Source organism: Aethalodelphis obliquidens, unplaced genomic scaffold, assembly GCF_003676395.1.
Source record: "Aethalodelphis obliquidens isolate GAN/ISIS:26980383/991018 unplaced genomic scaffold, ASM367639v1 scaffold22, whole genome shotgun sequence".
NCBI lineage: Eukaryota > Metazoa > Chordata > Mammalia > Artiodactyla > Delphinidae > Aethalodelphis > Aethalodelphis obliquidens.
This window is the reverse complement of record NW_020837966.1, coordinates 23,372,643-23,399,849: the sequence shown is the minus strand read 5'-3', so window position 1 is coordinate 23,399,849 and position 27,207 is coordinate 23,372,643. Positions and strand designations below refer to the sequence as shown.

The following is a 27,207-nucleotide window of genomic DNA, read 5'->3' as shown; positions in this document are numbered from 1 at the left end:
TAACTTTAAATATTTCAGGGTACCTATTACCATCCTCTAAAGATATCAAAAGTAGGCCGGAGGAAACAGGGAATGTTACATGCAATAGGGATTCAGGAATTAAATTTCAGTAAAGCCGAAACAAAGAACAGTGTTCCATTCAGATTCTAAACAACAGATGTTCCTTTTATCTCTAACTGTGCCTGTAAGTGCAAAGTAGAGTGGAGAATTAACACAATTATTTGGATAATTTGATGGGAAAAATAACCTTGTCTCATTTTCTGTATATTGTAGGATAAGGTGTGCTTTAGATTGAAAATTGTGGATAACTGCCTCAGTTCTCTACTTCCCTAAGTTTAGAGACGGCCATTAGCTTTCATAAAACCAAGATACTGGGTAATGATTAAGAGCTTGGGTTCTGGAATCAGATTATGCTTAGAATACTAATTCTAACATTTACTAGCTGCGGTGTGACCTTGGACAAATGGCCTTAAGCCCTCTGACACCAATTTTTTTTCATTTATAGAAATAATAATCATATCTCTCTCATAAAATTGTCATGAGGATACGATAATATAATGCATGAAAAATACTTAACACAGGGCCTGGCTCATATGAGAGTTCAGTGGATGTTGTTGATGATGATGATGAGGAGGAGGATGAGGATGATGAGGATGAGGATGATGATATCATCTGAATACGGATCCATCACTGAGTAATGTGTGACCTTGTGCAAGTTGTGTTCTCTACCCTTAGTTTTCTCATTTGAAAAATGATGATAATATTAATAGCTATGTGAGGATTAAATAAATTTAAGGATTAAATAAATTAGGGTATATAAAGATTATACTGTATTTCCTGGCACCTACTAAACATTCCAGAAACATAGTTTCTGTTAGTAACAAAATTTCCCTAGCAGAGTAGGTGAATGTTTAATATCAGCACAGTTGCTTACCTCTGGATTGAGGCGTTCACCATTCTTTAACCATGTGTACCAAGGGTTTGGCTTTCCACTAGCTTTGCATTCCCAAAACAAGCTGTCATAGATGGACAGGTATGTATTTTGGATTTTTTGTTCCCATTCTGGAGGGGCTGTTTCGAAAAGAAACAACAGCAGCTATTTAGCAAGTCAGTTATCCAAGACATTATTTTACATTCCAAGGACTGTAGAAATCAGAAGGACAAGGCTAACTGGGTCTGGTAGTACTGTACACACATGATTTGAGGGAAGAGAAATGCAGGACCCCCAAAGTGGGATAAGAGAAACCCTGTTGTAAATATCAGTGGACATTTTGCGTAAGATTGATGTTTGCCTTTTGTCATTTTGCTGCACCTGTATAACAACTTGAGAGTTGTGGGAACAAGGCTAGAGAATAATTCTATGTTAACTATTAGTATATAGGTCAAGTTAGAAAATGTATATCAAATCTGAACCCTCTGTGGGCAAAAGGCCATTGGTTACATTTGGATTAAGCTAAGTAAAATAATTGTATCTATACCCGATATAATTACAATTCAGTAGTTTGAAGTGTAAATCAAATATCAGCCTCATCACATTTTAGTACGGTTATAATCCAGTGTTTTTTTTCCCTACATAAAATTCTTGACAGGGAATGAGAACTTTTGGAGTTGTATATAGGTTAAGCATCTAACTTTGATCCTAGGCATGAATTTTCCAAACCTTATTTTCTAATCTGAGAACTAATCTACATAGTTCTGAAGCAAAAAGCAACTGGTATAATTGATGTTGAAATGTTATTTAAGTGTAAGGTAGTATTATCCTTTCTAACATTCATGGAAACAGGGGTGTATAAGTTAAATGCTTTAAAATTAATATTTCTTCTATAATGATGATAGGAAAATTTCTGGATTTGCAATTTAATCCCTCTCCTTTGTTTAGATCTATTCTAGATATATTGGAGTGGAGGAGCCTTCCTTTGGAATCTCAATCTGTTACCAGCTAGGTGTTTTACATGTGTTGTACTCAATTCTTCCTCCAAACTTTTATAGAGGATTTTGTTGTATGGGTGTTAGGTAACCTGCTCAAGAAGACATAGTTAGAAAAGAGAAACCTATCGTTTTACTCTGAGAGCAGAGCCAAAGTCAAGGGCTTGTGTTCAGTTTGTTTATTTGGAAGTGCTGGCCAAGGGTAAGGTGTCAGGAAAAGGAAGAGTCAACAGGGAAGGAAAGAGTTAATGCAAGGATGAGTTATTGAGTTGACCACCAGCACGGACGATTGTTACTCCATCCTCTGTGAATGTATAAGGAATGTCTATAACTGCATACCCAGGAAAGGAGGAGGAAGCATTTATTCATTGGCTCTTTTTCACAGTTATTCAAGGGCAGTGCAGGTGTTAACTATTAGGACATCCAGGTTGTGTGTGCTTAAGTGCTGAGTAGGTTCTTGAAGGGGCCAAAGAAAACTGGAGCAGGGAACAAGATGGCCTTCTGTGGCACCTGCGGTAAGATTCTGTCAGGCTACACCTGCAAACCATGGTGCTGAGCTGGTCACTGGAGCAGTAGTTGGAGAAAGTGGAACTGAGAGTCTTTGAAATGATGCACAAGTATATCTGACTTTCAGGGTGTTTCCACTGTAACTTCCGCTTCCACAAAGATAGAACATCCTTCAGGGAGGAGAGGAAGAAATCATGATGTCCCACTGTGGTGAAAAGTAAGCCTAGATTACCTCCTGTGGAAATCAGGGCAACTTCCAGTTACACAACATGTTTTTCACAACCTTGAGGGATAAATGAAGGCAACCCTTAGAAGAACTGAGTGTATGGGTGAAATTGATTCATGTTTCTATTTATTATTTTTAAAATGTATAATCTGTAGGTAATTGTTCAGAAATTGCCCTAACATATGTTTGACCTGGAAGAAGAAATGCATGGTCATATAAAATCCACATAGCTTACAGGAGTTTGAGATATATATGGTTTGTTGCTTAGTGCAATAACTGTAACTTTAAACCATATTTATTTATTTAATGTGTACATTCATTGGTTGCTTAGGATTCTGAAGAACAAAGTTTTAAATCTTCAACTAAGTAGGAACTACATAAAAAAACAAAGCTTAGGATTTCAAGTCTACCATATGGGCTTGGGTTTTAGATTTATTTTTTCCCCCATCAATGGTTATGTAACTCACTTAACTCCTCTAAATGTGTTCCGTTTTTTATAATGAAAATATTTTATAAACTTATTTTGGAGGTTATAAGGACACAATATAGATGGATATTTTTCCTCTGATTACTTTATTATTGATTATAAATGTGTCACATAGAAACATGTCACATAGAAGATGACTTTTGGCCATGTATAAATACAGTTTTTAAAAGTCCCCTAGTACAGATGTATTAAATTTAGCGAAGAAGTTAATAATATTTTAAAAGCAACAAACATTTTGATAATTATGAGGTATATTTTATGTTTTTTTCACATCAAAAAAAAAGAAAAAGTGAATTTCATGCAAGTGTGTATTTTGGCCTGGATGAAAGAAGACATAAAGGCAACTTTCAGAAAATATATGCTTTCACCATCTCTCTTAAGTCCATGAGAGATTCTGATAATTGAGGCAAATATATTTTTTAAATGAAGTAATGAGTTTTTTTTTCTATTACCTACATATGAGTAGACAATTATTGGAAATATAAACAAATACTGAAAACTACCATTAAGTATTATGTTTCTCCTGTCATTTTCTCCTCCTTTTGTTAAGTTCTACTTGGGATAATAATTAAGGTTTTCATAGGCTGTTGCTGAATGTTTTAAGGGAAATATATTGAATTCCATTCTACTTTGTGTTATAAACGTCTATGGCTTTTACATAACATTGCTGATATTTCCAAGGCAATTATAATAAACAATAGCATGCTATTATTTATTAGCATACTATGCTGAAATTAAAGCCATATTTTAAAAATGGTCATTCCCATCTGCTAATCATTGTATTAATAAGCATCCTTTCCTGGAAATGTGTCTTCTCTATTTCTCCTATGACACTTTTCCACAACATGCTAAAGACATTCACTATTTACTATGAAGGATATGACCAATTATTTCATATACTTTTTGAAATTCATTAGCTCACCATAGAAAATGAGTTGACCTTTTGCAAGATTTCTTCCTCGAAGGTTACTTGCAATGCACTCATAGACGCCTTCATCTTCCTGTTGAAAATTTGGGATTTCAAGGATAGCTTGGGATTTGCTGTACTTGACTTTCCCAGGCAACGGGCTTCCATCCAACCTCCTCCAACTAATATCAGGGACTGGACTAAACAGTTATACCTCATTAGAATAGAAGATGGTTCAGTCTTTATGACAGCAGGATAAAATAAGAATTCCTTAAGGATAACTCTCAAGGAAAAAAATAAATCAATATATTATATTGTGACTAGTTTTCACATCATGCAGTCATTTGCCATTCACTCATCCAGCGATTTATAACACTTTATTAAGAGCCTGTCATGTGCAAGTCACAGTATTAGGATCAGGGAATAAACTGATGACTGAACTAAACATGTTTTCTGCCCTCATGTTGCTCACAGACCAGTGGGGAAACAGGCAATAAACAAATTATGAAAAACAAATATATTTGTAAATTGCAATAACTGAAACAAAGGAAATAAGGTGCAGAGATAATAGCAAGATTATATCACTTTAAATACGGTGGTCAGGAAATTCTTTGTGAGGATGTGACTTTTAAGAGGAGGCAAGCTCTCTCTATTTACAGATTCTAAGACAAAAATACAGATTCCTCTATAGCTAAACTGGTACTAATATGTAACTGAAGACATATGTGATGGGTGAGCTAAATTATCAAAGGGGATCAGTATTATATAACAGACCCAGATGAACTGGGAGCACAGAATCTATGATCCTCAAAAGAATGTACTTATTTACACTCAAACTTAAAATGACATAAAAGATAACTTTACATTGTACTCTGTCTCTTTTCAGAAAGAATTTGTAAAGAATTCCTGTATTTATAGGAATTTAGCTTAAGGTCTTAAATCTAATACGTTTAGTCTAATGCGATTATCTTTTAGAACAGCAAAAATACCATGGTGAGGAAGGCCTCACTTGTACAGATAGAATATAAAGAAATGTAGCTTATAAAGTTATAACCAGAAAATCTTCCCTAAACCAATCATTTGTAAAATCAATCCCCAATCTATTCACACTATCATCTTTCCTTTCTTACTTTCAAGTAATTCTTCATTCCCTTATGGATTTTCAGGTGCTTTAAATATTTCTGTTCTAAACGTATTTCAAATAATAATAATAATAGTAAATCATTTTGCAAAGCCAAATTAGAAAACTTTGTAGACGATGCAGAATTTTTTTCAAGTCCATGAAACTGGTGTAGGAGAACCATTCAGTCACATACAAAGTGGTTGACAAATGAAGATCTACTGAGTCTGAGCAGTAACAACTGCAGAAAATTGGTGGTGATGACTGAGTAGAGACTTCAATTAAAGCAGGGAAACTGATGAAGGCTCAGGAATTTTTTATTGCAAACAATGATGATCCTGCTGTGCAAATCAAAGATATACATCATGCAGAAAGTCATACATGTGCTCACACATATTTCACAGGAAACATACTCCCCAATCAATGTTTGATTCATCTGTTTTTCTCAGAATTAGCATATAGTGACAGATACAACTTGAATTTTGTTAAACACAACATCATTATGTATTATGATAAGTTTTGTTTTTGTCTTTTTAAAAAGCTTTGCCACTTGCCACAACTTTAGGTTGATATTTTAGTAAAATGGCATATTCTTGCCAACAATTAACCCAGATAACTGGTTTTCTTATTCATTCATTTTATGAAATACCAAACTAAGAATAAAAATAAAGTTCTAGAAGAAAGTTTACTCACAGAGAAAGAGCTTCACCAAGTCTGGGGCAGTATTATCCAATTTTTAAAAATACATGTAACGTGTACGTGAACATGAAAAGTTAGTAGCTATAGGTGGTGAGAATATGAATGCCTTTTATTCTCCTTTTTTCTGCTTATCTCAATTTTTCCATTATTTTCCTACAATGAGCATGTATTACCCATGTAATAGAAAAATTCTAAGAAAATTAATTTACAAAGAGAAAAATATTATAAATAGAGGCTCTGATATTTATCTGAATTCATGATCCTTTGTTGTCTTTTTATGATAGTGTATCTCTGAGGTTTATGACAAATACATGCAAAATATTCAACTAAAAAACATTTTAACCTAAAACATTCAGACAAAAAAAAAATTCAGTAAAGACTATTTTCCCATTGTTATATAATTGTTCTTTATTTTAACTATGAAGACAGAAGTCCATTTTTAACCTAACTAAATATCTAAATCTCTGAACCAGAAATTTAATGGTTTGACATTTAATAATAATAACTATAATAATATCACAATGAAGAGCTACGGTTTATTAACCACAGACTGTGTGCCAAGCACTATGTGTATAATGTGTAAATATAATTTCATTTTCTCTTTCTGTAAGTGAAAGTGGCACAGCTGGGATTTATTTCCAGATTTCTTTGTCTCAGACTCTATGTGCTTACAAGACAAAACAGACATCACAGCTACTGTAAAATCATCCTCTGATAGCTTTCAATTTTTGTGGTTTTGTAATAGTGAATCACCATCTTAAGTGGCCCAGTTAAGTGGGGGTAGAAAGAACAAGTCCCACCAATCCCAATTATTCTGACCTTTCCCTCCAAAAGAACTCAGTGAGGACACTGGAGTCTCTGGACAAGCATTTTTCCCTTGAAGGATAAAATGATGTATTCTATATAGACATACCTTTCCAACAGAAGTAGTGCAGCAGATAATGTCAGTGCTTCACCCGTTTTCTTTCTTATCCCTTAGCACCCCAAATCCTGATGTGCTTTCACCCTCAACAGTTAGTACATGCATCATTTTGCTGTCAACTACCCTTAAGCTGCTGTAGCTAACTTTTCCTTCACAAAAAAAGAGCTGAAAACAGTAAGGAATTTACCTACTCCCTGGAGCAACTCTCAACCAATAACTGACTACATGAGGCGTAAATACTCCAGCTCCCCTGCCCCTGATGGTGGAATACCTCTAGGTGTGACCTGCACTCTTTCTAGAACCCCTGTACAAGACTGAGGCAAATATATCTTCTGTGGAACTTTGCATGATATTATACTCTGCCTGGCTACTCTTTTTTTCCCAAGTGGGCTTGTCCATTCCCTGATGTGTTCTTCATAAAAACTCTTCTAAAAAGTCACTTTAAAAAAAATATCCTTTCAAGATCTACTTCTTGGCAAACCAGTTTATTAGAACCCCCAATATGCTCTAATCATGTTCCACTTTGATTATAATACCAACTGTAAGTACTTCTCAATATGGTACTTCTATATAGCCACTAGACACATAAAAATGATATTCTGTGGAAGTGAACATTAATGACCTATAAGACCAAAAACTGAGCAGTAGAATCCTTGTGAAAAACCATGAGTGTGGTTTATATTTTCAGAACAATGCTCTATAGGGTCAAAATTACACTAGAAGGCAAGAAATGTGAAAGAGACATGAGGCTGAAGTGAGACATAAGTTTCTCATTTAAAGAACATCCTCTAGATCTTGTTTTTCTTACCTCAATTATGTTTGGAGTGATATATCTTCTCTCATAAACCACTCAACTATTGAGAAGCTTATAAAATTCAGTGAACTGGCTTCTAACGTAACTTTCAATTTTGAAGAAAGGTATAAGAATTAGACCTCTGTATTCTCAGTCTGCAGTGGACATGTGTTGGTTTTTGTGTGTGCATTTTGATTTTCCTTAGAAAACCCAGTGCTTACTGTCTTTAGTCCATCTGATTTGAATTGGGAGGACTATACCTCTGGCTGCAGGACTGAGCACAAGATTCAGGTCTTGCCATTAGAAGCTAGTGTACTGTGGCCACCATAGTTGGTCAACTCTGGAAACTAAGACAACCCAATCAGAGACAACTAGACTCAGTTCTGGGACTGCTTTTGGAGGAGTTATTAAAGAGAGGATCTTTTGTTCCTAGGGTTTCCTCAGATAGTGGGATATAGCTTGGAGCTTCTAGGCAACACTTTTCCACCACATGGAGAAAGTGTCTCTGAAAGTCAAAGTTGACACAAAAGAAGGAAACTTGGAATTCTTTACATGTCTAGATTAAGTCATGCTTGATGCACAAAAAAATTTAAAAAAAAATCTCCTTGAACATTTCCATTAGTCAATACAGTCTCTTTTTGTAATGCCTTTTTGAGTAATTTTCCTGCTGCTTTCGTCCAAAAAAAGACTTTACAAATAGTGTCTGAATGCCTGGGTTCAAATCCTAGCTATGTTATTTTCTATCTGTGTGATCAAATTGTATGATATGGTAGATTCCTTCAGGATATCATATTTTATACTCTAGATATTTTAGAATTCTCAGAGCAACTAAACTATCAAAAAATAGTCACTCAGACATTTAAACTTTTTAATCAAAAGTCTTATCAAGTGCATTTTGTGGCTATATTTCATGTTAACAAAATTTCTAATGGGAGAAAAATCAAGCAGTTTTATATGATTTCACAGTTACTAATTAAACGTTGAGATTTTGTTTTCAGATTTGTTATGTCAGTACAAAATATGAATGTCATGAACCTCTTGATTACCACTGGTAATGTGAGATATAGGATCATGGAGAATACATGTAAAACATGTGCATTTTAATGAAAAGTTCCCATTTAGTCTGGGCACTTTTTATGAAGACACTAAATGAATTGCTTTAGATTTCACACCGTCTCTCTTTTCTGAAGACATGCCAAATGGACAGTGGGTAGAAAGAACTAAAATCAACAAAAGATGAAATTATTTTAGTAATGAGCTTTAGTTTTAAATGCAAGTTAATTTTTCCAAGAGATAACATTCTGTATAAATGATAATACTAATACTAGTGCTAATATTAATAACAAAGCTATTATAATAGAATACTATTTATACAGTACAGAGCAGAGTGCAGTTTTTACACTTACCAGCTATATGTTATTGCACATTTATAACATAAATATTCTCATTTATAGGATAGGGCTTAACACTAGTATGTAAGTCACAGGACTAGAGTGAAGATTAAATGATATAATACATTTCATGTGTTTAACACACTGTCTAGAACACTTTAAACTATATTTTTTGTGTTAATGACAAGTTAAAAATAATTTAAGATTACTATGTTACTGTTATCATTTCAAAAGCCAGATTCCTAGCTTGTATTTATCTGTTTTCTATTCTCCTTTAAGAACTCCATATGACTAGGCATTTGACATAAATTGATTTATGAATCATACATAAACTAAAATCAAATCTCCATACTGTGAACGAAATGGGTACACAAGCATGAACATATGTCTCTAGAAGTAAATTTCCTGCTTCTTCCTGTTTAATACACTGGCTGGTAAGGAGATAATGCCTCTGATCATAGCAGTAATGTTCATTTCCTCCTCATGAGAGCAGGGATCTCTCAGGTGAGATATAACATGCTTTGCTGTAAAATACTTTTTTTTTTCAGCCTGGCTTATCATCTAGGGCCATTACGGTAGAGAGGAAAGGAATTAGACAACATTCTCCAAAGAGAAAAAAAATGCGTTGTAAGAAAGCTGAACGTTTATTTATGAATATTAATAACCATTAATTGAGTGCTTACTGTATACCAGGATTGTGACAGATGGTGTCCATATGTCCAGTTAAATACTCAGCTGGAAGTTGTTAACAATCCTAATTACCTTTTTGGAATGGTACTCATGTTTAGACAGGTAATTTCTACTAAATTATGATCTGCCAATTCTCTACCACTTAGAGTTCCAGTACAGGCTAATTTACTGTGATCCACCTTCCAGTTCTCTGAGTTGCCACCCATTCAGTTATTAGCACTAGTAGACTCCTTCTCCTTCTGTGGCTTTAGCATTCTATTTAGGATCTACCTAGTTTGTCCACGATGATGATATTAGTGATGTAATATTCTCTGGCAGTTCATTTTAATTTAAAATAAGTGATCTATTTAAAGTGCAAAGTTAATATATTAATATATGAAGAATGCCATGCAGCAAGGGAGATCTTTGAAGGGTCTTCAGAATGGAGATTATTATTAAATCCCTTGAAACTCTGTCGTTTAAAGGTTAAGTTAAAATACATGGTGCCATCATCATACTAACTACAGGTATCAGCCATTTCTGGCAACATTTCCCTTTCAGTCCCAGTTCCTCCCCACTTATTTTTTTTTTTAATCTTCACAAATATGGTGTCAAAATCCAGCTTGGATACAAATCTCAATAAAGAAAATCAATTTGAAGCAACTCTCTCATCCAGAGTTTCCTCAGACCATAGATGAGGCATTCATGAACCGTGTATTTCAAAAAACTTTGCAAAAGCCTTTTCTTATTTTGTTTCTATATTTTCCTGAAATGTGAGTCCTCACAGTTCTAAAATACTACTAGATCATAAAAGCAAAGTTTCTTTCTTCCTCCTTCCCTCCCTCCTGCTTTCTCTTTCCCTCTTTTTGTCTCTTTCTTTCTCTCCATCCTTTCTCCCTTCCTTCCTTCCTCCCTCCCTCCTCCTTTCTTCCTTCCTCCCTCCCTCCCTTCCTTCCTTCCTTCCTTCCTCCTTCCCTCCCTCCCTCCCTCCTTCCCTCCTCCTTCCTTCCTTCCTTCCTTCCTTCCTTCCTTTTTCTCTCTCTCTCTCTTTCTTTCTTTCTTGCCCCTCCCTCTGGTATTGTGCTTCTTAAATAAGCATTGCCATAAATAAGGACTTTCATTCCTTACTCTCTTGTCATTATGCTTTTACAGAGTGAGCATCCCATTAATTTTATCTGGAGACAGAGAATACATTTGTTAACCCTCTGGCCTAGTTCAGCCTGAACTGGAAGTTAAATTAAAGCTATTCACACTCTTGTACGAACTCTGCTTCAGTTCTATACTTTTAGCCATAAATAGAATTTTCATTACTAGTGCTATTTGAGAAAGCTTATATTTCTTCCCTGGATTTCTTAAATCTCATTATCCACAGCTTAAATCCAGGCCATACCAAGTTTTTAACTAGAAACTGGTACAGAGAACCTGTTTCCTAAGATGCTTATATTTGGGATTATTCTTAACTTGAACCTCATTTCAGAAAATCCCATCAGTGGCCATTTTTAATCGAAGAGAGGGAAGCAGAATAACAAAACCAGCAAGGAGTGCCTTTGTTAAATTTTCAGACTTCAGCTAGCTGCTTTCATTTCCTCAACTTGAAATATTCATACAAAGAGCTTGGAATATAAGATTGTCCTATGGGGATACAATATAGATAAATTCATGAGTTCTGTAGAAAAGCAATCTTACTGTTATGGAAAAAGGAAAATCTTTTTTTTTTTTCTTTTTTTTTCCTGAGTGATCTAAACATAGTCATGATCCTGTTCTACTGGTCAGTGTGTATACCAGGTTTCCCTTGGGGGAAAAATGTTATCATGTGCATGTGTTTATCTGGTATTTGACACTTGACACTACAGTTGTTGCAGCCAATTGAAAAGCCACAGACGGTTTGGATGTAAGAGCAGTGGTAGCAGAATAGTACTTACACGTAGAGTGAAAGGACATAGGTGAGTTTTGTGTAAATGAGTGCAAATTACCTAACATCTATGAGTGCAAATTACCTAACATCTCTGAGCCTCAGCTTTCTCTTTATAACTAGAGGTAACAATGGGTACGTAAAAGTCTTCTTGAAAGGATAAAATGAGGATAGACTATGAGAATACATTCTGAAATATAAAGTTTGAACCAATAATAAAGCTTACTAAGTCACCTTATTACCATGATCATCACATAGGGACAGGAAGGTTCTATCATCCAAAGAGTTCCTAAGACTTTATTGCTATTTTCTACTCCACAATGTGAGTAATAATTTGCACATGAAACATAAAACTGGAGCCCATAATTCAAGGTGTGGTAGAGCCGAAAATGATACTGCACTTAGCAGTTAATTGACAGCTTCTCCATAATGTTTTATTAATACATAATATTAACCCTAAATAAATACTTCACCAATCATATGAGTGCTATGTGGCACTACAGCAGAGAAAATGATAATTTGGTTGAGGTAGGTTCTCGAGGCACATGTTCCTTCAGAATTATGTTCAGAATTATAACTCCTTAAGAATTATAGGGCTTGACCTTAGCTCTGCTCATAATCATAAACTTTCGTATAAAGGAGACATTGTATATGGTTTATTATATTTAATCATTCTATTTTTAATAGATCTAACGTTTATTGAACACATTATATGCCAGGCACTGTGCTAAGTGCTTCATTGAAACCATATAATAATACCATGAGACATAGTACTATTGCTATTAACATTTTGTAGATGAGGAGATTGGGACTAGAATAGGTTGAGTAACATGCCCAATATCACACAGTAAGTTTTCAAAGAAAAGTTTTGAGCTAAAGTCTGTCTTTCCATAATGAGCTCTAAACCACCATGTTTTTCTGCTCCCGCATGAGCTAACCAGCTACAACATGAGAATCACCTTTTTAGTCTGTATAATGTGTGCTTAGAAATATATTCTTCACCTAATGAGTTAATATGTTTTATAATCAGTGGGTAGAGTTCCTTTTGTCCAAGGGCCAGAAGATGAAATCATAGAGTTTTTTTTTTTTTTTTAACGTATTGAGATGCCTCCAAATTCCAATAAAGGTTCTAGAGATGGGTTCCAAGGTCAGCTCGAGAAAAGGAAGTAACTTCTTTTCCTTAATCTCAGTTCCAACTTGGATTTGAAATCTTTCTCTCCTGCAATTGCCAGTTACTTAAAAAGTAAGAACTGTAGGTCTCCTGAGAAAAGTGGTGATAGACTGGAATGGAAAGGATGAACAGTCACTTGCAGAAGTATATATATTCTTCTTGGATGATTTTTAGAACCTTTAAATTAATTTAGTTTTGGAAACAGCAGTGTAAAAATCCAATTTTGTTTTTTGAAATAGAAAAAGAATGAAAGGAATGTTTGCCATTGAATTCAGCATGTGTGTAAGATCAAAAGAGGCCCAACTTGTAACCTAGGGTCCTGGTCTTTGAAAGTGGATCCTCTGCAGTGGTTCTTCAGAAGAATTTGGCAACATGTATCAGAAACCTTAGCTTTTATATTCCTGTTATCCAAAAATTCTAATTTTTAAAACATATACTGAGGAAGTCCACATGGAGATGGGCAAAATATAGCCATAAGAATATGCATTACATCATTATTCATGACAATAAAAAATGAAAACAAAACGAAAGGAAACTAAATGTCCACCAGTAGGAGACTGGTTGAAAACATACATCTGAATACCCTACTGTCATTACAATTGAGGGTACAGAAAACTGTTTAATGACCCAGAGATGCATTCATATGTACATTTAATAAAAAAATTAAAGCATTTTACAGAAGAATACGCTGAAACAATTTGAGCAGCAAAATAAAGCAATATTGGATTATGACTGAAAGTATGAAATAAATATCTACTAATCAGTACTGATATAAATAAAGGATTGGATAAATTAATAAATGAAGGAGAAGTGAAAAAACTCCAATGAGGAAGAATTCCAAATAAATTACATAGATTAGAGGAGGTGTAGCATGACTCCCTACTCATTAGGTGTGGACAGCACATATTAACCTCCTTCCAAAGACTCAAATGTAAAGAGAGAAAAATGAGTACGTTTATGGTGGAGAATCCTGACAAAACTGCTTCCGCCAGGTGATTAAGGGCAGCATCAGTAGCCATAGATCATTGTGATAGAGAGTAACCTTAATATGATGTGCGAAAATGGCACCTTACCTTTGTAGTCTTCTTACCCAAGACCCATAATCTCAGACTAATTATAAGAAAAATAGTAGACAAATTCTAATAGAGGGTCATCCTACAATAAAACTGACCACCACTCCTCAAAACTGTCAGGGTCATCAAAAACAAGAAAAGTCTGAGTCACTGTTACAGCCAAGAAGAGCCTAGGGAGACAAGAAAACTCAATGTGGTATGTTGGATGGAATCTTGGAATAAAAAAAGGACATCAGGTAAAAAAAAAAACAACAAGGAAATTTGAGTAAATTATGGACTTCAGTTAATTAAAACGTATTCGTGTTGGTTCATTAATTGTAACAAAGGTACCATCTTAGTGTAAGATGTTAATAATGGGGAAACTGTGTGTGGCATTATATGGGATCTCACTATACCATCTGCTCAATTTTTCTGTTCTAAAACTGTTATTTCAAAAGTATTAATTTTGAAAAAAAAAGAAGTATTGATGAGATGGGAGAAAAGGAAGCAAGAATTTTCTATTTCTAAGAGATACGAAGGACCCCTTCAATAACAGTCTAACATTAGTTCTACCATGTGAATTGAGAGTGACTGTCTCCAGTCTCAATTTAACAAGGAGTAACCTGGGGAAAAGATAATCCGGAAAGCTCCCAGAGTGACTATCCTTGAATCTTCCTTCATTGAAAGTTTGTAAGGAAAGAGCAGATCCCAGGAAAAATGTGTGATCACATATTGTTACACCAATCCTATTTTCAGTAGCCTGCAAACTCCCTGGGGCCTTTATTATCATCTTTATTTCCCCAGGGCCTAGCCTAGCATCTGCTGCCAGGAGAATTCCTTTTGACTAAATGAAGGAATAAAGGAATTAATTATTGAATGAGGTATTTAATGCATATTTGCTAAGTTAATAGATACTGGAGCTTAATTTGCCAAATGAATAAATGAGGGAATGTCAGTAATCCTTATAAAGATTAAACACATTATTTAGAAATGGTAAATCCATTGTTCTGAGCAAGTCCTTGAGGATTGTGTTAGCACAGAAATAGAATGCAGAAACCCCTTCTGTCCCTCCTGTGTATTCCTTTTTACCTCCTCAGCCAAAGCAGCACTGACAATGACCACAATTAATAAAATTGTTATAATTTATTGATTGCCTATCATAAGCCAGGACTGTGGTAGGAAAGTTTAATAGTATTTCCAGTCCTTACATCAATCCTATTCTCTCTGTCGTCTATCTATCTATCCATCTATCTATCTAGTTTTTACCTTTGTTTTACAGATAAGAAAACTGATCATAGCGGCCCAGCTATTGACAGGGAATCTGAGAATTTAAACCCTGATCTCTTTGAATTCAAAGTCTATACTCTTTCCAGAACACAATGTTGCCTTGAAATGTTAGTAAATCTGCTGATAAATCTTTCAGCCCCAGGGTGAGTGTGTGTGTGACTGTGTTTTTGTTGAGGGGTTACTATCTTTCAATTTTTCAAAGATTGGCTTGAACATTTGTCAGTTCTCAGATTGGCATGGACTTTACCATACTATTTTATACCAAGCAATATAAAATCATGATAAAAAAGCAAAGCAGTTAGTGAGAACCTAATGAGTAGGCTTCAGTATACATTGTGGGGCAAACGGGACAAGCTATGTTAGGAAAATAGTCTGCCCTCTATCCATTCAACTCAATGAGGAAAATAAAAAAGCTGAACTGCTTATTAGACATTCAAATGGGACAATTTTAAGATATCTCTCTGACTTTTTTTTTAAACCAAGTGTTAAAAGTCTGAAAAATTTGAATGTACCTAGTTTGATTTTAAAATACTACTGTCATCTTGAGTGTCTTGAGCAACCTTTCTGTGGTATGATCTGCAATGATGTCCATATGTGTAAAAAGAGAAGCAAAATCAAGTATCTGCTCTGTCATCTGAAAGTTCTGGAATAGATCAAAACATCTTGGTGAGACTTCAAATTTATTGCTTGACATTAATAGTCAAGCTGAGTATCTTTTTCTTCACAAATTAGAAAAAAATAAATAAGATATACATATATAAAGGGCTTCCCTGGTGGTGCAGTGGTTGAGAGTCCGCCTGCCGATGCAGGGGACACGGGTTCGTGCCCCGGTCCGGGAAGATCCCACATGCCGCGGAGCAGCTAGGCCCTTGAGCCGTGGTCGCTGAGCCTGCGCGTCCGGAGCCTGCGCGTCTGGAGCCTGTGCTCCGCAACGGGAGAGGCCACAACAGTGAGAGGCCCGCATATCGCAAAAAAAAAAAAAAAAAAAAAAAAAAAAGATATACATGTATACATAAATATAGTCCTCTGTGTGAAGGCTCCAGAACACATAGTGCAGCGACTAATTTCATTTACATTCCAGAGCATTGACAGCAAAGTCACTAAATTAAGATTCACACACAAAAAAGAAAAGAAAAGTAAATATGTTTGGTTGTTTACCAGAGTGGTAGGAAAGTTATGAGGGATATCAGTTTAACTTCTTTACTAAGAGCAAAGGCCTATATTTTCTTGAGAGGAGACACACAGATTTATAAGTCAATCATATTACATTTGCATAGCACCTATCCAAGGAGTTTCTCGGGTGTTTCACAATACAATTAATTTGCAGCTTAGATAATTAAGAGTCTGCCATGTTAAACAAATGAGACAAAAGTGAGAGTTGAAAGCTGTGATCATGTCAGCTCTGAAACTCCAACATAGAAAGTGAGTTGCATGTCCCCAAAGTCATAGTAATTAAAGTTCAAGCAGGTATCTGAAGTTTTGTCTTAATTATTCTATACTCACATTAGCCTGTGGTGGTTTGAGATGGTTAAGGTCTATGAGTAAACACTCTAGCCAGCCTTCTATAGACCTCACTCTCTATACTCCCTGCCTGCATGATTGCAGCAGACTCCTAGGTTGATTGGCATGTTTTCTGTGCTCTCCCTAATCATCTACCCCAGATTTTTATAAATGGTAGATATTACCATCATCGCATACAAACCAGTGGGTTGTATGCTCCACAATGGCCCTGATTGACTTTTAGAAACACTTTTTTCTTCTCATTCAAAAGCAACTTGAATTTTGAAAAGGTTATCTTTGAATCATTAAAAAAAAATTAGTGTATAAAATTGAACTTACTTTTTTGCTGAATTATTAGTAATTACAGAGAATCTAAATGGGAAATACATCCATAATTTAATTCCCCAAATAACATCTTTTTACCATTTTGCTGAAATGTTTCAAGCCTTTTTTAAGGAAAACACTTACAGAACTGAGGGCTAACTACATCTGCACATGGGGAATTAATTCGTATATTGAAAGGATAGTTTGATGTAAATATCAAACGGCTATGAGCATGAGTTTTGAAGTCAGAATCAGTGATATTTAGATTTGAATCTCAGATTTACAACTTATGTTTATCAAGTCATTTCATTTCTCTAAACTTCACCTTATTTACCTTCACAATTAGCCTTAAAAAATACCTGGGTTTTAGAGATGTGGGATTAACTGGAACTGTATTTACCCTGCTGGGAACAATTAGAAAACTGGACAAATACAATGGGAAGCAAACATTCCAGAGATGTAACAATGGGTAGCACAAAACTGTGATCCCTAAAGGAGGGGAAATGTATGAAGTAAACCATTGGAATCCCTGATTTTCGACCTGTAGGCACTTTCCAGAACACGGAATCAGAAAGCAAAAATAAATAGGACAAGACTGCATCCCCGAGTTGAGTAGACACAGGTGACTGAAGTGGCTGGGATTGCAAAGCAAACTATCAGAGAGGATGAGACTAGAAAAAGAAAGTGCTCCAAAAATCTACGTAAGAGTGTCACATGAGGCTGGGCAAAGAACAAATTTTAGAGCTCAAACAGGGCTAGAAGATGTTAGAGTTCCACCAAGCCCGAGAAGAGAGACTTAGCAAACATTTAGAGCATTCAATTGGGAGATGCATCTTAGAAGTAAACAGGCCTTAGACTAACATCTACTCTATATCTACCCAAGGAAGCTTAATAATAAGCTATAGAAAGATGAGATTCATCATAACTTAACTTCTATCAATAAAATCCAATACTTGAAATAAATATACCACAATGCAGCATTCAATAACCCAACATTTATCATGTCTCTAATTCAATCTAAATTACTAGATAAACTAAAAAGCATAAAAAATAGGAATCATGATAAGAAGAAAAAACAGTCAACAGAAACAGATTCGTAAATTACAGAGATTATAGAATTAGCTAACAAGGACATTCATACCATCAATAGGGCTCCTGAATGATAGCTGGGGGTTACAAGTAAAGAAACTGCAAACCTCAATCTTTAATTAAGAAAGAGTCTCTAGGGAAACCCAATGACAAGAGGAAAAACAAAAACAATGGAGGAAATTTTAGCCTCTGACACCACAACTACAGCAAACAGTAAACACAGCCTAACTCTGTGCCAAATAAACATAAAAATTTACACCAAAATCTAGCGTAAAATCACTTCTTTTTACCTGTTACATCATATCTAGGTTTCAGCAACAACAAAAAATATATAAAAGGCCCATTGACAAGTACAAATGCAGAGACAAAGCAAGCATTGGAACCAGACTCAAATATGGCAAATATTTTTAAAGTATCAAACTGGGAATTTAAAATTTCTAAGATTAATATGTTAAGGGCTCTAATGGAAAAAGCAGACAACATGCAAGAACAGATGATTAATGTAGCAGAAAAAAAGGAGATTCTAAGAAAGGGTCTGGGGGATGGTGGTGTGATTAATTGGGAGATTGGGATTGACATATATACACTAATATGTATAAAATGGATAACTAATAAGAACCTGCTGTATAAAAAAATAAATGAAATTCTAAAATTCAAAAAAATAATTATAGACATAAAAACACTAATACAAATGAGAATGTCTTTGATAGGCTCACCAGTGGGCTGAATGTGATGAAGGAAAGAGTAAGTAAACTAGAAGAAATATCAATAGAAACTTCCCAAACTAAAATATGAAGAGAAAAAAACAAACAAACAAACAAACAACAGCAGCAAAAGAATGGAATATCCAAGAACTGGGGGCAATTACAAATGGTGCAACAGATGTCTAATGGGAATACCAGAAGGAGAACAAAGAGGGAAATGAACAGAATAAATATTTGAAATAACAATGACTGGAAATCTTCCAAAATTAATGACAGCCACCAAACGGTAGACACAGGAAGCTCAGAGAACAACAAGCAAGATAAATTCCAAAATAATCTACCCATTCAAGAGAAAGAATGTTCCCAGGGATAAAGGGAATTATTTCCTAATTACTTAGGATGTATTTCCACAGATATTTAATGAAAATTAGTCAGTATTTCAGGAACTGTCGTAGGTCCTAAAAATAAAAAACTAAATAAGATGTGGCATTGACCTGTGTTATTTTTTCTTTTTTTGTTCCTCTTTCCTATTCACCTATCCACCTACTGATTTCCTTACTCCCTCCCTTCCTACTTTCCCTCCTTTCTCTTATTAACTAAAATATTTAAACCTTAGTTTCATGAATGTGTAGTTTATAGCATAAATGGTAGTCAGTAGTTAGCAAAAGTGTTTAGAAACATTGTTAATAAGAAAAAGAACTTTGATTCTATTCTTCACTGAACCAATTAGCTTGTTTCAGTTTGGGGTTTATCGAACTTATTACAGAGAAGTGCAGTACCTCAGAAAGTGAACAAGTAGATTTAAAAGGATTTATACAAAGCAGTCCCAACATTTGGAAACAAAACAAAACAAAACCAAGTGCTGAACAGCAATATTTTTATAAAGAGCTGTCAGAGAACATTATTATAATTATCATTCAATAGTTTGTAAAATGCTTGGCAATAAATCTGCAAATAGAGATTTATAATTTAAAAAGTGGTTTGATTTTGTTCTTTTCAGATTGTTATTAATTAATTGTTACGTAATTAATTGTCTAGGGAGTGCATTGTTTTTATGTTTGTTAATGTTGCAAATTTTAAAAAGTAAAGTATTTGGTAAATGTCAAATTTTTTAATGGACTAGAAAGCTTCTTCAGTATGTTTGCAATGTTTCAACTATAGTGCAACTTGTTTTCTGAAAACTATTGGTGAGCATATATAAAAAGTCTTTTTGTTAGTAGCTAAAATTTGTATAATATTTTCCAAAGTATACAAAGCATTTTCATACACATTCTGTTCATTTGAAGAAATGAGAACTAGATCTGCACTTCAGTTACACAGAATATATGTTTCTTATACATGACATTTTAACACTATCTTTTTGACCCTGTGGATGCTTTGGACTTTCCATTTTAACCCCTAGACATTTCAATTCCATATTAATAATTTAATAAATATAATTTCAACATTAATTTTGGCAGGTAAAGTGTTTTTAAGCATACTCCATTAAATCAGTTATTTCCTTGACAATTTTCTATGAGCTGCAATTAAGTAATTCTCATCATTTTCCCATTCTTCCTTAATTTTATTTCATGTGCAGTAGTTCCTTTAGGTATAAACTTAACAATGAATGTATACTTTATCATTCAGGGCTTTTTTTTGTACATACACATCGGACTTGCCATGTTTTTACATGTATTATCCACTCTCATCTTCAAAACAAACACAGGAGACAGGTATCATTATAACATTTTTTGGGTGAGAATCTGGGAATTCATAAAGCTTAAGCAGCATGTTTGCTGATGGTCAGACAACTCTTGAGAAAATTGGGAATTCAATCTGCCTCCTCTGACTTGGAGAGCAGTTATCTTAACCATTTACTCCAAAGTTTCTAAGTTCAGAACTTCAAATCAGGTGGGACTAAATCTGAATCGCCCTCTCTTTATCAGAAGCATAAAATTGAACAGGTTACTTGTACAATCTGAGCCTCATTTTACTCATATATAATAAAAATATTATGTACCCTGCATAATTATGAGGATTATGTATGTCATATAAATTCTTAGTTATAAATGATTAACAAATGACATTTATTTACATGAGATTCTTGAGAACCAGCCTCAATCCTTTTCAGTTATTTATTATATGAGTATTTTTTAAGTTATAGGAATCCATATTTCCTGATGCCAAACATGATAGAATAAACTATTAATATTATTTTCAGATACTGTCTTTCATTGGTTTTCTTTTTAAATTAATCAACTAATTGTCAAAGTATTTTGCTGACATTTTGTGTTTTTTGTATACTTTATTTTCTGAGAAAGCTTGAAAATGGTGAAAGTTCATCATGTCTTAAAAGGCAGGCAAACAAAAACGGACAAAGCCTCAATTTGTCACTTTTTAAAGAATAATTTAATCAGTCAATTATTTATTGGACAATACTGTGGGACCAGTATTGTATAAAAATTAAATATGGTCTCTTAAATATATGAAAAATGGATAACCTGAGAAATTTAAAGAGCTACAAGATTTCATATATAGAAAGGAACCTAAAAGATGTAGTAACCAGCATTATTTGGATTACTCAGTATATTTACTTAATAACAAGATGAAGATTTTAAGGATGTTTTCCATAGTTTGGAATGTAAGTCACTGTTTCTGAATGTGAGGCCCACATTACAAATAGACTCTGGATTTCTAAGTAAGCCCTGAAATGTGGTAGTGAGAGTCAAGTTCTTTACTCTTCAAAGTATGTTCTGTAGACAAGAAGAATCACTATTACCTCGGAGCCTGTTAGATATGGAGCAATCAGACATCACCCCAGATCTACAGAATTTCAACTTAACTGTGCCCCCAGATAATTCATATGTACATCAGTGTTTTAAAATGGCAAATCTGATCTATCTATCACTTTGTTACTTCATTCTGGTGTTTATGGGCATAAAAATAAAATTTGAATATTGCCAAAAAGCAAAGAAATGTTCTCAGTATTCCATGCACAAAAGCAGATATTTGGCTGGCTTCAAAGCTTTCCAAACCTACTGCTGATAAACACTTATCTGAGTAAAATAAAATGCCTCCACTGCCAGGACAGGTTTGGCTCAATTCTAATTATCCACTATGAACAATGGCTTTTAATTAGTCTTATTTTGGACACTAGCAGTGCAGGTTTTTCATTTACAAGAGTCGCTGATTAATTAAGCAAGGAGACACTCCAGGCAATATATTTCTGGATGTAGGATGAGATGGAGTGAAGGATACGTCGAAAGTTTAGTGACCTGCTCACCGTCTTATACAAGCTCACTTATTCCTTTGCAGTGTGCTGCCTAAACGGGTTTCATTGTGCTCAAACTCAAGTAAATATCGGCTTATTTGGGGAAATTGCCGCCCCAATCACTTTCAGAGTATTAGGCATGCTTATTTAAAGTCCAATCAGAAAGTTCCACTTTTGCCCAGCATTTAAAGTCTATTTGCTAATTTACCTTAGAGCAGCATTTGAATACCAAAATACTCATTTGTTTTAATTAAAACAACCAGGAAACAAAACAAAACAAAACAAAACCTTACTTTCCAAGGGCAAAGCATTCCAGTTTTATAGATGAATCCTTTGCAGCTTGAATAGTTTCAGGAAAATGCACTTCAATCTTTGGTTCATATTCCCCCATCACACCTGTTAAATACCAAAAGAGCTAGCAGCATTTCTAGAGAATAGAAGTTTCCTATGAAGCAAATGCTTTATTTACCAAAATCTGATTATTCTGTTGTTCAATTAACAATATTTTTCTATACTATAATGAGTGACAGAGGGCAAGGAAACCTCATGATGCTATTTAAGGAATTAGTTTGTTCCTCTCTCCCCTAAAAAATAAATATTTAAGGTATATCAAAGTATCAGAATAGAGGCATTCCAAATTTCCCTATATTCCACAACAGCATCTTAAAAAGAATTAGTATTTCCAATTAAGAACTGAATATACCCAGCTTTAAAATGCTTCTGAGTTATCAAGCAAGTTTCTTCTCTAGAGATTTCTTGGATCTTTCACCCATTCACAGAACTCATGGGTCAGATCTGCTTAGGAATAAAGAAGTTTTTAGCTAACACTGTGTTATAGATCTGATACAGCACCTCAATCCAAAATATCGGTACTTTTGCAGCAAAACCTTTGAAGTAAGTAGTTGGGATAAATAAAGACATAAATATTCTTATGTCAGTTTATTAAGGTTTTACCACTAAATGAGTTTACTGTACCCTTATAAAAATTTATTTTAATAATTTAAAAATTTTCAAAAGGAATTATGGATACGGGCTAAGATAAGACTAAGACAATAGTGTAAGGTATTGTAAATATGCTAGCTACCAGAAAAGTTGGAAAAAGTAGAAATGTATCTCCAGGCTATCCTCATTAACTTAATTAATTTAATCAACAACAAACTGTTGTTTAAAATGTTTAAATTTCTTTAAAACATCTTTAAAAATGTTGAATTTCTTTTATTTTTACTTATATACCAAACACCAGAATAATACATTCCTAACATAAATGATGTATTGGTTGCCAGTACAAGTGCACAAAAAAGTGAAATTTACAAAATACATATAAAATGAAAATACCTCATTTTTAAGACCTTAATCATTCCAAACATTCAAAGAGGCTATGGTTGAGGAGGTCAAGAGTATTACTTCATTCAACTAAACTGGTAAACTTTATGTTTTCTATTTCTTTGACATCTGATATTTCTTGAGTGACTACTTTTAGAAGGGTTTTTTTTTTTTTTTTTTTATGTATGATGCTTCTGGTCATTTTTTACCATAAATGTGTTTAAAAGAATAGAGGAGATGGAAGAATGAAGGAATTAAGAAGAGATAAAGAGGAAACTAAGAGTAGATGGGGGAAGAAAGGAAATATGGTAGTGTTTCTATGCATATTAGTGGCTCATGAGCTCTTGCAATCATGAAGAGAGTACTCACTGAAGGGGAGAAATTGGACTTATGAATAAATCTAGTGGTTGCTGAATTCTGAATTAAGACCGTGAAAATATATTTGAATGGTTAGTGATTATAAAAGCTCTGTCATAAGTACTCCCTCTAAGGAGCTAGTTCCATGATTCTTTAGCCATCATTAACATTGTATTCCTACTTTTCTTAAGCTCCTTAGAGAGGAGAAAAACTCTATGCAGTGTTACACTTCAAGTCCAGAATCTGATCACAAAATGCATCAACAGATTTTCCATCTTTACATTTCCCACTGTGAATATGTAATTAAAGAATCAACTAGAGGATTTTTCTACTTCAGTGACTTCCTTAGGTTTTCTAACTCTCTAAATCTTGTACCAGCTTGACTAAACTACAAAACTCATCAAAGACCAATCTGAATTATGTTCCTTGGAGGAATATAATTAGTATGAATCTTGTGTTTCATTTTTCTTTGGAATGCTCATAATTAATGTTGACTTGATTTACTTTCCTTGGATCTGAATCGTTTACCTGCCTTGCCAACCAGGAAAATAAAGGGTGAACAAAAGATACAAATACGGAAAAGAAGGAGACATTAAAGAGAAGCTGTGTCATATGTCCATTGAAAATATATTAATTCAGTCAATAAGTTTGGCAGCACCCACACATGTCTATACACCTGCCTACTCTCCCAAACAAACATTGTTTTTTTAAACAAAATACTTCTTAAGCAAAGAAAAGATGATCCGTTCCAATGCCAGAGAAGAAATGGCACAGTATACCCAGAATCATCTATACTGTGCTATGTGGATAAATTATATAGTTTTCTATTATTTTTTGTGATTTTCATCATATTGTGAATTAAACCGCACCTCGTACATGATATGGCTCCACTGAACCAGAGGGAAGCAGAAAGCTCTACAGATCTCCCCAGGCTTCAAGATCCACAGATAAAGTATATCCCTAAGATAACTCATCATCTTACCATCAGTACGCTGCACTAATGGAGTGGGTGGTCCTTGAACACTTCGCTGGGCTTCTTTGTTTGTTATGTAGCAAGTGTAGTTGCCAACATCTGATGGCTCCACTTTGGCAATGTACAAGTTTCCTGTCTCTTGTGAGACAAACCGCCTGTTGTCCTCTTGGACATATAAGGGGTTATCATTGAAAGTCCACGCATAAGATAAACCTAGAAAACAGAAAAAATAAGTATTATCCTTACTGTATTCATTTTTACCTGAAAGTTCTGTGCCCTACTTCTCCATAAGTAGAATACAATTTTACCCCTGTTTGTCCAGTTTATGCCTGTTGTCCTGCTGTAATTGTCATATTCCCTTATAGTTAAATATATCCCAATTTGGATGATATAGTCTCCCTATCCATCACTAGCTTTCTGTAATTAAGGATGTGGTGATAGGATGTCAAGGGAATAAGTGAATGAACTTATTAAGAAAAGCTATAAGATATAAAATACTAAGGACTTAAAATACACACTGAATTTCTCCAGCAATGCTTGTGTTGAAGCAGTGTTTCTTAATTTGCAGTCAGAAGGATGCCCGCATTAATCATGTTTAGGTGTACTTGCTAAAAATTTAACTTCAAGGTGTAAGTTCAAGGACTCTACCACTGATCTTGGAATTCATTAATTCCATCATTCAATCATCACATAATTTCTGAACACCTATTTTGTGACCATTTTCGGACTTAGAATACAGCAAAGTAAAACCTATGCCGTATAAAGCTTAACCAGTTAAACTAGTTACAACTAGTGTGGATAATGTCAATGTGGGATGATATGTGCTTTGACAGAAGCATTGTAGGGAGCCCATAGAAGGAAGCTAGAATGATCTGTGGTCAGAAAATTCTTCTGAAAAGAATTCCATGTTAGGGACTTCCCTGGCGGTCCAGTGGTTAGGACATTGCCTTCCAATGCAGAGGATGCGGGTTCGATCCCTGGTCAGGAAGCTAAGATCCCACATGCCTTGCGGTCAAAGGACCAAAACATAAAAGCAGAAGCAATGTTGTAACAGGTTCAATATAGACTTTAAAAATGGTCCATTCATCTGTTGATGAATGGCACAAGGAGATCAGCTCAGTGTCCACCTAGAGGAGTGGGATAGGGAGGGCGGGAGGGAGACGCAAGAGGGAGGGGATATGGGGATAAATGTATATGTATAGCTGATTCACTTTGTTATACAGCAGAAACTAACACACCATTGTACAGCAGTTATACTCCAATAAAGATGTTAAAAAAAATGGTGCACGTTAAAAATATCTTTTAAAAAAAAATTTCCATGTTCAAACCAGAAGGATGATTGGGAGCTATCCAAGCAGCAGATGAACAGCCAGACATTGCTCAGAGAATAAAAGCTTGAAGATGTAAAAGAACATATCAGTTTTGCTGAACATCAATCAATCTATCTCTGGAAATCTTATATATAAATATGAATATAAATATATAGAGACATATATAATTGATATAATGAACATACTATAAAATCCACAGATCCTAAGTGTTCAGTCCAATTAGTTTTAACAATCTGAACCCTAGGAAACCACCAACCCAAAATAAAATATGGAACATTTCCATCTCTTCAGAAATTTTCTTATGTCCCTTCTGGTCAATCTCTACCATTGTAACAACTACCTGATTTCTATCATCATAGATTATTTCTGCCAGTATTGGAATTTCATAAAAATGTAATCAAAGAGAATGTATGTTTTTTTTTTTCAATTTTTATTTTATATTGGAGTATAGTTGATTAACAATGTCATGTTAGTTTCAGGTGTGCAGCAAAGTGATTCAGTTATGCATATACATGTAGCTATTCTTTTCAAATTCTTTTCTCATTTAGGTTATTACAGAGTATTGAGCAGAGCTCCCTGTGCTATACAGTAGGTCCTTGTTGGTTATCAATTTTAAATATAGCAGTGTGTACATGTCAATCCCAAACTCCCAATGTACTGTTTTGTGTCTGGTTTCTTGAATATATTTTAATGTTCCCCTATGTAGTTGTGACTACCAGTACTTCTTTCCTTTATATTGCTGAGTGGGATTCCATTCTATGAATATACCAAAATGTGTTTGGCTGCTTTCTTCTTGAAAAACATATGAATTATTTCCATCTCGGGACCATTGTATATTAGGTTGAAATAAACGTTCTTTTCTAAAACTATCTGTGGACTTTTCATTTTTCTTCGTTAAGTTCTTAGGAGTGAGCCATAGGATAGATGCATGTTTTACTTTATAAAAAACTACAGAAGAACTTTCCAAAGTTGTATCGGTTGATATCTCCATCAGCAATATATGAAAGTTAGAGTTGTTCTAAATTTTTGCAAAAAATACATGTTGTCATTTTTTATTTTAGCCAGATATCTTTGAGCAAAGGAAAATATTCTCATGGATTAAGGTTTTATAAGTGTGGTACTATATGAAGGTTAAAAAGTATACGTATTGTGGAAACTAGGTAGAACTGAACTTATGTCTAGGAAAGTGGAAGAATATAAATGGTTCAAAAATGACCCCTCCCCCCTAATAAGTGGAAGGTATAGGTGCTGGGGATGAAAAGGGGGATATACTAGTTATGGTTA

General features: G+C 34.4%; 1 protein-coding gene across 6 annotated transcripts in view; it reads right to left on the bottom strand.

The window, feature by feature from the left end:
• The window catches only part of CNTN6 (contactin 6), a 290,317-nt gene that overhangs the window by 68,587 nt on the left and 194,523 nt on the right, over window positions 1–27,207 (bottom strand). For 2 of the 6 annotated variants that reach the window (XM_027121423.1, XM_027121422.1), the window contains 4 exons: window positions 24,602–24,805; window positions 22,233–22,335; window positions 4,069–4,253; window positions 935–1,071 (listed from right to left, as the gene is read on the bottom strand). In XM_027121423.1, coding sequence (XP_026977224.1) covers window positions 935–1,071; window positions 4,069–4,253; window positions 22,233–22,335; window positions 24,602–24,805 — 629 coding nt within the window. The remainder of the gene's footprint in view (window positions 1–934; window positions 1,072–4,068; window positions 4,254–22,232; window positions 22,336–24,601; window positions 24,806–27,207) is intronic. The other 4 variants (XM_027121426.1, XM_027121424.1, XM_027121425.1 and 1 more) reach the window with 4 other exon arrangements.